The sequence below is a fragment of the Sciurus carolinensis genome, chromosome 18 (assembly GCF_902686445.1).
Source record: "Sciurus carolinensis chromosome 18, mSciCar1.2, whole genome shotgun sequence".
Classification (NCBI taxonomy): domain Eukaryota; kingdom Metazoa; phylum Chordata; class Mammalia; order Rodentia; family Sciuridae; genus Sciurus; species Sciurus carolinensis.
The window spans coordinates 41,035,004-41,048,346 of record NC_062230.1 but is presented as its reverse complement, the minus strand read 5'-3'; the positions used below and the strand labels follow the sequence as shown (position 1 = coordinate 41,048,346).

Sequence of the window (13,343 nt, the reverse complement as noted above, 5' to 3'; positions counted from 1 at the left end):
TGTTGATCCCGCTGAGTTTCCATTCTGGCAGCCTCTGCATGTTTGTTGAAAAAACAGAAATCCGGTAACTGAGAGGTGCCTAAGAATCTAGAGACCAGGGCAACCCACAGCAGGTACGACCTTCTACACCATGACGTGGTGACCTAAAAACAACCCAGACTCATGTTTTTACAACTTTTTTTAATATATATTTTTATAAACAGGTCACGTGATAAAATAGCACAAGAAACACTTACCAAATATAAGGTTATATCTTCCGCATATACAGGAGAATGAGGTCGTTATGTACAATAAGAAAATGATTTTAGGGGTTGGTTGGTTTTGTTTTCCTCTCTCCCCTTAAATTTCCCTCCTACAGTCGTTGGAAATATCACAGCTTCAGTTGCATTAATACTTTGGGCAAATGGACAGTTGCCCCCTCCCCACTGGGGGGCTATGGGAGGAGGGCCTGAAGAAACTGGCTCCTACCACTTCCACACGGAGCCTCCTCGTGGGCACTCCGGGGCAGGGAACTCTTTGGGCTGTTGAACCGTCTCTCTGCTTCAACAGCATCTCTCTCACTCACTCGCTCTCTTTCTCTCGCTCTTTCACTCTCTGGCTCTCTGGTTTCTCCCTTCCAACCAGACAGGGGTGTCCCAAGATTGTGTGGATGCTATATCTCCTGGGGCTCAAGGTTGGGATGGAAAGGGGTCCCAGCCCCCTCCTCAGCATTGCCAAGATGTGCCAGCATCCCCCAGAACTTCCAAACGTCTTGGGATCAGACAGAACACGGCTGGAGCCCATTTGGGCAGGCAGAGGTTTGGGAAGCTGGGGAGGGACGAATGGGGTGGGATTAGAAAGGAGCCCTCCCTCCGCGGGGTGTGGATGATGTGCTGGCCACTGGAAGATCAGTCTCTGGTCAGTACTGATCCTGACCCCTTGGCTGGGCCCACTTCTGCACAGACTTGCTCAGGATGAATTGCGGTGCTCAGAGGCCTGAGTCCCGCTGGCCCAGGGCTGGAGTGTGGATCGGCGGTCAGAAGCTCCCAAGCCTGACAACCCTAAGAGTGACTCCAACTCGGGGTCTCTCAAGGTGCCTGCATCCTCCTAGGCTGAGGTGGGTTGGCTCGACTGAGCTAATGTTGGTTACTCCAAGGCCATCGTCATCTCGATGCTATCCTAGGGGCCAGGGGCCAAGGACCTGTGAAGATCCAGTGTGGGCGGCGGTGGACAGGGACTGCCCACTTAACGGTAAGGGAGGAAGGCCCTTTGTGTCAGGCAGGCACGGGGAGGGAGGGGCTTGGAGCTGGGCTCCTCAGCGGGCCATGGCTTTGGCAGTGGCCTGAGTCTCTCCGCACCCCTCGGAGAGAGGGCGCCAGGCGCGGTACAGTGGAAGATGCTGGAGGTCCTTGAGGCTCTTCCGGGCCCCTGAGTCCTGGGGGACCCTGCCCCCCAATCCTCTGGGCCCTGCCCGGGATGGGGTACAGCGGGGAGGCAGAGAGCGGGGTGTGGCAGGGAAGGCGGCGGGGCTCAAAGTGCCCCCCAGGGACTGAGCCCCCCAGCGGGGCGGGCGAGTGATGGCAGCGGCTGTGGCGTGGTGGAGGGCGGGCGTGCAGTGCGGGCACGAGGGGCATGCACAAAGTCCCCGAGTGTGCGTGCGTGCGTGGGGCTGACCCCGTCGTCCCCTGCCCGGGGCGGGCAGGAAGAGAAGCGGAGGGGCCGAGGGCGGCACGGGGCGGGGCTGTCCTCGGCTCGCCCCGCCTCCCGCGCGGGATCGTACGCGCGTCTGCTGGCAGGGTCGACGGAGGAGCTGGGAAGAGCCCCTCGCCCCGCCCAGAGCGTGGCGGGTTCCCGCGGCCAGGGCGGGAGCCCAGCGCTACTCGATGACTAGGCAGCGGGGCAGGTGCTGCGAGAAGTACTTGAAGAGCTCGGGTGTGGCTCCGGGGCAGTTGGTCAGCTCCAGCTCCTCCAGCTCCTGCAGCTGCACCAAGCCGGACAGCCCCGTGGTGGTCAGCAGTGGGCAGCCTGAGGCAGACCAGCGGGAACAAAGGTGCGGCTCAGCTCCAGGAGTCAGAGAGCTGGGGCGGCGCGGGGCGGCGCCCTGTGGGCGGACCCTGAGCTGAGTGGGAGGGGCCTGTGCTGGGCGGGTAGGTGCTCGCTGAGTGGGCGGGGCCTCCGGGGGCGGAACTGCACTGGGAGGGGCCCAGCGGTGCCGAGCTGGACTAGAGCTTGCTCCTCCTTTACTTGAACCTGCGACTCAGCCAGCCAACGTCAGGTGTGAATCCGCACAAGGGAGCCGACGCTGGGAGTGTCAGACTAGGTGAGTGTAGTGATCACTGCCCAGCAGGCATGCAGGGGAGGGTCTCACCTGCCAGAGACAAGAGACGCAAGCTCCTCATAGCCAGGAGGTGCTTCAGCCCGAAGTCCTGCACCTGGGCGGAAGTGGGGGAGGGCGAGTTAACCATTTACGCTTGCCCTGGACCTGCAGCCGCAGGAGGGGCAGGAGTCGGGGTTCAAGATGGAGGTTTCTCGGCCCCCCGCAGAGCCAGGAAGTGGCTGGGAAGCACTGATGAGGACCCTGGGGTTCCCGCCAGTTCTGTCTAGGTTCTCTGCTGGGTGCAGAGCGATCTCAAACCCCTGCGGGATCTGAGTGGAGCCGAAAAAAGGTCAGCAGGCAGGAATGGTGCTTTCCCCGCGCCCCCCACCACGCCCGCCTATCCCCCCCGCCCCCATGCCGAAGGCGTGAAGGTCCGGTACCTGGCAGCACCATCGCAGGTAGAGGCTGCGGAGGGACGACATGGTGGACAAATAGCTGAGGCCAGTGTCCGTGATGCGTACACACCTGCAGTTGCACCAGAGGGGGACTGCCCACCTTCAAATCACTTCGCCCCGCCCCCTAAGCTGCTGCACCCCCCCAACTCCGTACCCCACCCCCATGACCCTGGTGCAAACCCCTACCTCACCCGCTATCGCCCCACCCTTCCTATAGCCCCGCCCTGGCTTCCCCCCACCACGCTGTCACGCCCTAGTACCAGCTTCTAGGAAGGATGCCGGTTCAACCAACCGTTGCTGTAGTTCCACCAACTCCTGGCCCTCTGCTCTCAATGGCGCTGCCCATCACACCATAGTCCTGCCCCTATCTGCCCCCATCTGCCCCCTCAGTGGCCTCGCCCACACCAGAAGCCCACGGATTCAGACCCACCCACTCTAGGCTCCCAGTACATGGTGATCCCGCAGAGGGTGCAGGGTCGTGCGCACCTGTCCAGCACAAGCTCCTCCAGGCGGTGCAGATCACAGGCCACATATTCTAGTGCCATGTCTGTGATGCGAGGGCACCACGACAGGTCGAGGCTGCGCAGCTTGCGTAGGTTCTCGGCTACGAGCTCAACACCATCATCCGTGACCTTAGAGCAGCCCGAGAGGCTCAACGCCGTGAGGTTGGGCAGGCTGTGCACCACGTTGACCACTCCATGGTTAGTGATCTCCCAGCAAGAGAGCAGGCGCAGCGTGTGTGTGCTGTGGCCCTGCCGCGCTGTGAAGTAAGCCAGTGCCGTGTCCGTCACATGGTAGGCCTGCAGGCTCAACTCTGCCAGGTTGGGCAGCAGCTGTGAGATGGCCGCGATGGCATCGTCTGCCACATTGATGCAGTCGCTCACGCTCAGCGAGGTGATGCGGGCACTCAGGCTGGACCACAGCCCGGCCTCAGTGAAGTCGTTGCAGCCCGACAGCTCCAGGCGGACCACGCCCTGCATCTGCTCCAGCATCACCTGTGGGCGGGCACGGGTCAGGGCCTCGCCTGGCTCTGCTCCCCAACCCTCCCCAGTAGGCTCCTCCCTCAGGGTGTGGTGAGGATTGCCTGAGATAGGTTGGAATAAGCTGCTGGGAAGCAAGAAGCAGTTGTCTCTTGGGTGTAGACTTGTGCAAACATGCTGAACTCTGAGGACTGCACTTATAGTTTTACACTTCAACAACATTCCAAAGAGAGGCATGGCACAGGGAACCCGTGAGCCAACGCCTTGCCAGAGTAGGTGCTCAGAACAGCTGGTTTGGGGACTGGGGAGGCTGCCCATTGCTCCTCCAACCTTTGCTAATAGGAGACCCTTCCTAAACTACCCTTCACCTCCCTCCAGCATCCTCCCAACCCAAGGTCAGTGAGAAGTAACTTCCCTTCTCAGTCTCACACTTAATTGCTCTGCTGTTGCCACCTTGAAATTCCCTTTTTTTTTTTTTTTTTTTTGGTACCAGGGATTGAACCCAGGGGGACTCAACCACTGAGCACATCCCCAACCCCTTTTTTTAAATTTCGAGACAAGGTCTTGCTAAGTTGCGTAGGGCCTCACTAAATTGCTGAGGCTGGCTTTGAACTTGGGATCTTTCTGCCTCAAACTCCTGAGCAGTTGGGATTACAGGTGTATGCCACCACACCCAGCTCCTCTTGAAATTCTTAATCATCTCTGAACAAGAATGCACATTTTCACTTTGCATCAGGTTCCCAAGCTATGAACCCAGTCCTACCCCACCCCTGGCAGTCTTCCTCCTTAGGGCAACAGGATGCTTCTTTGTTCTCTGTGTGCTACACTTCCTGTGCGGCTCCCTACCCTTCCACACCCATGCAGCTCTGCTGCCTGCCCTGCCACCAGGACTAGTTTGGGGGCACACCTCTAGGCCAGCATCGGTGATGGTGGAGCGCTTGAGGCTCATGGCCTTGACCCCCTTCTTGGAGAGCGCATAGTTGTCGATGAACTCACAGATGTCCAGGTCGGAGACCCCAACCAGGCAGAAGCCCTCAAAGCCACGTGCAGCAAAGCCCTGCAGGTTCACGAACTCCTTCTCGCCACCAGGCAGCACGTTGTAGAGCTCCTTGGCGTGCAGCACAGGCGTGAGGCCTGCCCAGAACTTGGGCTGGTAGAGCACACGCCGCCAGGCCTTGCACACCTGGGCCAGCACGCACTTCTCACATGCTGAGAAGTACCAAAAGAGGCCGTTGAGGACCTTCTCATCTGTGGCCAGCGGTGGCCGCTCTGCTGGGGGTCCAGGCACCGAGGCTGAGGCTGGTCCACCTGCCAGGGGGCAGGGGCCCCCAGCCAGCGGGCCCCTGGACAGTGGAGAGGCCAGGCTGGGAGGTGGAAGGGCGGGTGGGGGCGGTGGCTGGCAGGGACGGTTCTTGGCAGCAGGAGTACCCTTGGTGATGCTGGCTGCACCCAGGCCGTTGGGCTGGCCCGGCAGCTTCACCAGGCCATTTCGAGGCAAGCACGGAGGCTTGGGGTCGCCGTTGACACCTGGGCTCGACATCTTCCTCGAAGGCTCTGCAGACAGGCCGGGAGGGGCAAGTGAGTCTGATAGTATCTGGGGAGGCTGGGGAAGCCTGCTCCTTCCCATCCCTGGGTGGCCCCACCATGGTACTCCTAGAACCATCCAACAGAAAAGATCCAAGTGCATGCCTCTTCCTCCCTGGTTGGGTGCAGCAAAGGGAGGCAATGACCTCTGCATTCACTGAGTACCTACTGCATGCACTAACTCAACCTGCTATGCTTATGGATGCTTTTTGATGCTTATTCCCATTTCACACATGAGACAATGGAGGTGCAGAGATGGAGTCCCTGACCACTCCCTTCACCTCTGCTCCTCTGGTGCCCATCACCAGGACCCTGCCTCTACTGGGCAGGGTCTGGGAAACTGAGGAAAGGGTTGGGGCAGTCTCTGGCTCCCCACTACAGGATGCCAGCATAGCTCTCTGAAGGAGTTCTGGTGCCCTTCTAAGTCTCACCCTACTCCCAAGGATCTCAGTGGCCGTGGGAGGTTCTGTGACTCAGGATCTACCCAGAGAGAGAGGGAAGCCATTTTCCCCAGCATGGTGGCATCTGGACACATGCTTTTTCTCCAGTCCTTCACCTACCCAAATGAGGACAGTGCTGTGGTGACTGTATCCACTGTATAGATCAGGAAGCCAAGGTCAGTGAGTTGCTTGTCTAAGGTTTTGATCAGTTACGTGATAGAGTCAAAGTTTGGATCACAGCTGGCTGATAAGAGTCCCATGGAAGACTCCTCTCAGGCCAGGGTCATTGCCCACAGGGTGGGACTTAGGCCACCCCCAGTCCAGCTCCCCTCCACAGGGCCTGAGGGCTGTAACTGGGCGGCACAAGACTGCACAGTGGGCTGGGGATATAGCTCAGTTGGTAGAGTTCCTGCCTTGCAAGCACAAGGACCTGGGTTCAATCCCCAGCACCGCAAAAAAAAAAAAAAAAAAGACACTGCACAGAAAGCCATGGGGGGAGGGGAAGCAGTGGCCATCATCTACTCCTGCTCGCCCCCACCCAGTGTCCATTGAGAAAGCAGAATACCCAGGGGTCTCACTGGAACACACCCTGAGGTCCCACACTCTGGACCTCAAACAGGCCCACTTTATGTGGTCTCGGCTAGTCACTCCCCTTTTCAGAGCTTCCATTTCCTCACTTTGACACCTGGCTGGGGAGACACCTGCATAGTGCACAGTAAATCTTTCACAATGACATGGAGCTTACTTCTGAGCTCCAGGGCAGGACCAAGGGCAATGCAGCATCAGCCTTATTGGGTCTGTAGGTGACCCCAGGACTAAGCTGAGCCTATATGCAGGTCCCCATCTTCTTGCCCCACAGTCTCGGGGTGGAAGGGAAGCCACTCCCACCTTCCCCTTCCCCTCCTGTCTGACAAAGATGGGCCATCAACTCACAAGTGTCACAGAACCGCCATGGGGGGATCTGAGGAGACTCCCAAGGGCTTCTCAAGGCTTGGGGTGGATGTTAGAATATGCAGGATGAGAACAGTTCCTGTCTCCCTTTTGGCAGTCTCCCTTCTGGAGCTGCAGGGCTGGGGAAGCTGGCTGTCCACCCCCTCCTGCCCCCGGTTTCCCAGGGAAAGAGCACAAGAGCCATGGGGGAAGGGGGAGAGAGGCCTTGACCTCCTGTTTCTAGCGCCGTACCTCCACTGGCTTCCAAGTCCTGGACAGGACAGTCCTTGCTATTTCCCACCTCTGGGTAGGGGGTACAGACCCGGGCTGGGACCTGGGTCTCACCAAAACAGATGGTCCTCATGACTGATTTGGGTCAAAAGGCCTTCCTTCTCTGGCAGCCACCAGTCACGCTGCCACCGGCAGTGCACCCCAGACCTGGATGCTGTGTGCCTGGTCAGTGGGGCTCCCACACCTTAGCTGTCTCTTTGCATGTGCTCATGATTAGGAAGTGGTACTGAAACACTGGCTAGTACAACATCCACAGCAACGCTTGGCAAGTGCTGATGGGATGATCACGTGCTTCAGGGCATGGGGGGTGGCCATTATCGGTACCCCAGTTTTCAGATAAGGAACCCGAGGTGCTGGGGAGTCAGTTTAGTCGCTGTGGAGGAGGCCTAACCAGGGTCACTCCAGTCTGAGAGTCAGCACACGGAGGTGTGGACCATGAAGGAAAAGGATAAGGTCCAGGACCGCCTCCATTCCTGCCCCAGCAAGGCCGTGCTGGGAGCTGTACAGAGAATGGAGAGGTTGCCCTGGGCTGTGTACACCCATGTCCCCAGAACAGGGTCCCCTGCTTCCTAGACCCGGGGAGCCCTGATTTCGACGTCCAGAATGCCCCACCCAGCCGGACTCCGCCCCTTCCCGCAGACCAGTTTCGGCTCCCAGCGCGTAGCACCATGGACAGCGGCCGTGCGTGCTCTTACGGACCAGGCCCGGGCGGACTGCCCCGCTGACCGCGGAGGGCAAGGTTGGGGCGGGGGTCCGGCAAACCCGAAGCCTGGCAAATCCAGCTCAGCAGGGAGGGTTCCCAGAGGCGGCGGTGGGGGGACCCGGGGGGAGAAGCCGCCTGCTCGGCTGGGATCCGGAGGAGGCGCGGAGGCGGCACCAAGAGAGAAATAATCCAAGAGCTGTGCCGATTTAGGCTGAGAATGCTCCCGCCGCGGGTGTGCACGTGGAGCGCCCAAGTTGGGGGATGCACGTGGATGCCCCGCGCATCTGTGGAATTCCCTGTGGCCCCCACTGGAGCTCACATTTGCAGAAGCTCAAGTCTCATCCCTACTTTCAAGTCTCAGGGTAGAGCTGGTGAAAATCAGGCGGCGTGAGCGTCTTCGGAAGGAGGCTCATGGACCCTCCCCTCCTGCCTGAAGACGATTTCTGACAGGCCCTCAACCCACTCTCATCCAAGGCCCTCTGCCCTGGCTTGGAACTGCACCACAGAGGCCCCCATGCTTCCCGACTTTGTGCCCACTTCCTGGGGTTTCAGCTGCTCACATTCCTGACCTGACTAACCCAGCCCCAGAAGCCTCCGCCCTACCCCCACCCCCAAAGTTCAAAAAAGGCAAGCACCACACCTGGTCCAAGGGCTGAGGGCTTGGGGAAAGGCGGAGCTCACAGCGGGAGACCAGGGCCTTCCTGCCAGTTAGACCAGAGGTCCCTGGAAGTTCTGAGGGGCCCTCTGCCTGTCCCTGCCACTCTGCTGGAAAGTGACCAGGGGCCTGCTTCCCATGGTTCATGGACCCTCCCCTCCTGCCTTGGCACTGCTCTCCACTCCGGGATGGCTCTTCCTTTAGGGACAAGCACCTTAGGAGCTGATCTTGGGAAGAGAGGCTTTTGAAAACATCAACCAAGCTTGCATGACAGCTTCAGCCCTGGTGTGTCCTGGTCAGTTAGGAGTGGGACTCTGGGGAGGTCCTCAGCTGGGATAGGCTGTGGAGGGCTTGAGGTTCCTGGGCATACGCTGGGGAAAGGGGACACAGTGGCTACTCCCTCAGCTCTCTTGTCCTTGTGAGCCCAAGCCAGGGTCAGATCAGGGAGCTTCTGGGGAGTGAGCCAAAGACTATGGTGGACACTGGGGATTCCCAAGAGGACCCCAGCACTGGGTAGTTTTCTGGCTAACAGTCCACAGATGGCCATGCTGGGGCCCCGCAGGGATTATTTCTTCTGCATGCCAAGTCACTGGGCCCTAAGATCCAGCCTCCCCTCCAGCCTTAACACCCTAGCCCAGCCAGACCCCAGTCCTCTACTCCATTTGCAGTTGTGAGCCCCACCCCTGCCTCCCTGACTGGGCATCTCCAAGGTCTCACCCACTTACTGGGTTGTCATCACTAGTCACCTCTTTGCTGACTTGGGGACTCCTTGAGGACAGACAGCATCACAGCTCTGTGGCCTCTGAGTGTTGCTGGATGAAGGAATGAACATGCTAATAAAGGCATGAGTGAGAAATGACAGCCCAGTCAGCAAGGCTGTACAGAGGCCCAAGAGGTGGGAGGAGAACAGGTCAGATTTCAACAGGAGGCTGGCTGGTAGGGGAGGCAGACATATCAAGAACTTAATCGCAGTTGTGCTAGTGATCAGTGTTGATAAGGAAGAGAGGTCACTGGGGTTGGGACTCACTTGGTACCATGGTCACTGGGAAGACTCCCAAGACCCTGGAGACTTGAGATAGACCTTGGAATATGCAGAACCTGGGGAAAGAGGACAACTTCTGGAGCTACAGGGATAAATACATTGGCTGTCCATTCCCCATAATCTGGCCTGACCCTAGGGAATGGGGCAGGAGACTCCAGGGGAGAGGGACAAGGGAGATGCTGCCTAGTTCTTTCCAGCATCAGACCTCCCATTGCTGGTCTGGGCCTCTCCCACACCAACTGATGGGGGGTGCTGGGGGAGAAGCTCAGAGAGTTATTTTCTAGAAGTTGTGCAAGCCGTGATTGACCCCAAGACCTCCAGGCTATCTGCTCCCCAGTGCCCCTGCATAGATTCGCATTCATGTCTCCTTGCTCTGGCCTCTTCTGTTTCATGGGGTTCCCTGTGTCCTGCTAAGATTTAGGTTAGTGGTCTCTCTGAGCACTGGCCTCACCTAGCAGGATTCCTACTGTTTTCCTGCTCTCTTTCCAGAGGCTGCAAACTGAATGCCCACCAACATCCTTGCCCCTTATCATGCCCAGTCTGGGGAACTCTTCTCCTATCTCTGACAGCCCCATTTCTGAGCACCAGATCAGGATGTAGCCTGTCTTGGATGCTGGGGGGCTTGACTTCCAAAGAACTTGTACTGACCAGTCCTTCTGCTTGCTGAGGACCCTGGGCTGGGCAGGGCATGGGTAACAAGAAAACTCAGATCAGGCTCAGTCTACAGTGGCAGCTCCCAGGCACCAGGGTGACAACCATGGAAGCTGGGATTGGGGGCGTGGTGCAGGCTGACACGTTCCATGACAGCCCATGACTCAGGCACATCCCTGCCACTGCACGTGTCTCCAGTTGAGGGTGGGAGGGGAGCACCTTCCACCCTCAGCTGGAGATGCTTCTGAGGTGCACAAGACTTTTGGCCTAGGATGCACAGACCCAAGTTGATGCTCTAGCAGACAGAGGCCCTGTGACCAAGTCCAGGCAGCTCAGCCATGCAGGGCTGAGGAGTGGACATAGGGTTCGGGCTCAGATGGCTCCCCTGCTCTACAGAACATGAGCATCCAAGGCTTAGGATGGTGCCCTTAGTGCCTATTCTTGTGGGTACCCACCAAATGACGGAATGTAGCCTGTATGCACCCTCTGCAGTGGGCACAGCCACTGGTTCCTACTGGACCACTGGTGGGAAGACTGGCCCCCCCCCCAGTCCCCCAGAGCTTCCATTGCTGCCTTCCCACCTCCCCCTGCACCAGCCTCGAAGGCATAGCAGTGAGTGAGCTCCCACAGGGAGGAGACAGGGTCTGCAAGCAGTCAGCCCATGCCAGCCAGAGCCCTGCTTCCACCTGGGGTGTGCCTGCCTCTCAGCAGCTCAGGGCTTCCTGAGCCTAGGTCCCTCTCTAGGGGACTTGTTTTCCCTCATCAGTGGGGAACAGGACTTATTCAGGTGTCTTGAAAGTGGGTATGGACTGGAGGGGTGAGCCTACTCCCTGAACATCCCCCGTGGTGCGCTGGGCCTAAGGGGAGTGGTGGTTGAGAAGCAGGTAGTGGACGTGGTCAGTTGAGTCCTGGCATCCCCATGCACCACCCACGTTTACAACTGGGCCTTGAATTTCCCTTCCTTCCTGATGGCTTCTGATCCAGTTCTGTGGCAGGGCAGCCAGGTTCCATCAGGCATCTGCCCCGGCCTGGGCAGCCCCAAAGCCTTGGGCTCCCAGCCCAGCCCAGGCTCTCAGCTCTGAGACTGCTGTCCAGCATTTTATCAAAGGGGTGCCTGGGAAAGGGCTCTATGTCCAGTAGGCACCATGGACGTTTGAACTGCCTACTGGTCAGAGACAATGTGGCTTTGGACAAGGGGCCTGAGGGAGGGAGGCAGGTAAAGTGGTATCTGCCATCTGGTTCTCCTGCAGAGGTCAATCTGCCTGCTCAGAGCCAGGAGGGGCCAGAGGAGTGGCTGCTGGGCCATGGGTTCTGAGGGTCCGAGAGTCAGGTTTCTCCTGGAATGATGGTGGGAAGCCTTGCCCACCCACTCAAACCCCCAAGAGGGCATGGGATCCCTATGCCCACTTTCCCACCTGAGGCCCTCCAGCTTAGCCAAGGCCTAGTCCCTCCTCCCAAAGCAGGGACATGCCAGCCCACTCCCTCTTCTCCTTCCTGCAACCCACACCGTGGGTGGCAGCTCTATACGGGCCCATGTCAGGGAAGGTATCCAGGGGAGGACCAGCCCCCAGGCCACAAACCCACATGGCTCCTCCTGGAGTTTAATTACATCTAACACCTGTCACTAGACCCAGGGGCTAAGGGCACTGGAGCAGGGGTACCCAGAGCCCAGCCAGTCAGCATGGGGGCTGGGGGGTCTGCAATTTCGTGTCCTGGGGCCGAGGTACTGAGCTTCTCCTCAGCGGCTCCAGTGGCACTGATCCACAGCCCTGACCGCGTTGCCATTGGAGAGCGGGCCTCCATCAGGCCAGCCACTGGGGCGAGGTACTATGGAGGGCCTGGTAGGGCTGAAGGCTCGGCGACTGCGGGGTGCAGTGGGGAAGGGGCTGCCGTTACGTAAGCCTTTTCCTGGCGACCGCGGCGGCTGTGGGGTCCCAAGCCCCCATCCTGTCCCCTCCTCATTGTGGCCAGGCCTGGACCCCTCCCCGCCTCGCAGCCTGGCCGCGCACGCACACCTTACCTTGGCCCGGGCTCCTGGCTCATGCCACGCTGTCCGCCCGGCGACCTCGCGTCATGGAGAGCCCAGCATGGGCGCGGGCGAGCTCAGAGGCAGCCGAGATGCTGGACTGGCGGGCAGAGCCCGGTCGCGCCCCGCGCCCCGCCGGGCCCTCTCCGCGGCGCCCGGAGCGGAGCTCCCCGGTGGGAGAGGATCGGCCGCCGGAGCCTCCCACCGGGGAGGCTGTGGCTGTGCCCAGATAAATAAGGCCGCTTTGCAGGGAGCGGGGCGGGCGCCTCCTCCCTCCCCTCGCCCTCCTCCCCGCGCTCCTCCTCCGCGCTCCTCCCCGCGCTCCTCCTCGGCCGCCGGCGGCGCCGCGCGCGCCCCTAGCCCGGCCCTAAGCGCCGCGCCCTCGCGCGCTCCCGCGTCGGAACCAATCGGGGATCGCGAGCCGGGAGGGGGCGCCTAGGATGTCGAGCCCCGCCCCACCCCCACCCTCACCCCCGCTCAGCGCGCTCCCGACTCGCCGTCAACCGGTACGCGCCAGGCCCCGCGCGCCCTGGCACCCTCCTTCCCTGCGGGCGCCCGCACAATAACAAACGCAGGCAGGCGGTGAGACCCGGAGGACACGGGAGGGGAGGGCAGGGAAGTGCAGCGCGTGCGGCGGACAGCAGCCTCCAGCGGCCCGCGGATGCAAAGCTGTGGCGACCCCGCAACCTGCGCGTATAGAACTCAGGATCCCTGGTGCCAGCGCTTGGCCAAGGACAGCGGTCCTTCGGGGTTGGGGACCGCCCGGCTTCCAATGGATTGTAGTTGCCACCTACCGGGCCAAGGAAGGGGAGGCCAGATTCGGAGGAGACCGGGTGGTCTGACACACTCGGTGGGAGCTGGAGGCCCGGCCTGCTGGCTTCCCACCCCCTGCACAGATGCTGCGGGCCAGACCCAGGAACCCTCTTGGTACAGGCACACACCTGCAGCACCATGCAAACAAGTGACTAAACATCACTTCAGAGGGTGACGATGAAAGGGTATCATGGTGGCGAACTCAAGAGGGTGGTGTTCCTGAGGACGTCACTGTGAACCTAGACCCGAAGCGTGAGAGGAAGGAGTGCTTCAGGAAGCTTGTGCAAAGGTCCCCGGGGATGGACTAGAAGCCAGGAGGGGCAGCTGCTGCAGGCCAGGGCATGGATGGACATGGGAGTTCCTGTAGAGGAGTCTTGTCAGGGCTACAGGGCACACCAGATCTCCCAGCAGGCTCAGGGCTAAAGGAAAGACCAGTGGCCCTCCATCCTGGGGAGCAGGATGGCAGAGGGATCAGGT

General features: G+C 60.0%; 1 protein-coding gene across 2 annotated transcripts; it reads right to left on the bottom strand.

Moving 5' to 3' along the window:
* Positions 1-171: 171 nt before the first annotated feature.
* Fbxl16 (F-box and leucine rich repeat protein 16) lies at positions 172-12,869 on the bottom strand. 2 transcript variants are annotated; one of them, XM_047533973.1, is made up of 6 exons: positions 12,848-12,869; positions 4,639-5,285; positions 3,238-3,746; positions 2,737-2,821; positions 2,348-2,411; positions 172-2,004 (listed from the first exon to the last, which is right to left on the bottom strand). In XM_047533973.1, exons 2-6 carry the CDS (start codon positions 5,269-5,271, stop codon positions 1,856-1,858), a joined length of 1,440 nt encoding a protein of 479 aa, XP_047389929.1. In that variant the 5' UTR covers positions 5,272-5,285; positions 12,848-12,869; the 3' UTR covers positions 172-1,855. The 2 variants fall into 2 exon arrangements, with proteins under 2 accessions (XP_047389929.1, XP_047389928.1); XM_047533972.1 differs by lacking the exon at positions 12,848-12,869 and adding an exon at positions 12,048-12,384.
* Positions 12,870-13,343: the final 474 nt, after the last annotated feature.

What these genes read in the sequence shown, in the direction of transcription:
- Fbxl16 (XM_047533973.1), bottom strand. Translation starts at nt 5,271, where the DNA reads ATGTCGAGCCCAGGTGTCAACGGCGACCCCAAGCCTCCGTGCTTGCCT. An exon ending in GAGGAGCTTGTGCTGGACAG is followed by an intron (nt 2,822 to 3,237) that starts GTGCGCACGACC and finishes GTGCAACTGCAG; the next exon opens with GTGTGTACGCATCACGGACA. An exon ending in GCGTCTCTTGTCTCTGGCAG is followed by an intron (nt 2,005 to 2,347) that starts GTGAGACCCTCC and finishes GGTCTGCCTCAG; the next exon opens with GCTGCCCACTGCTGACCACC.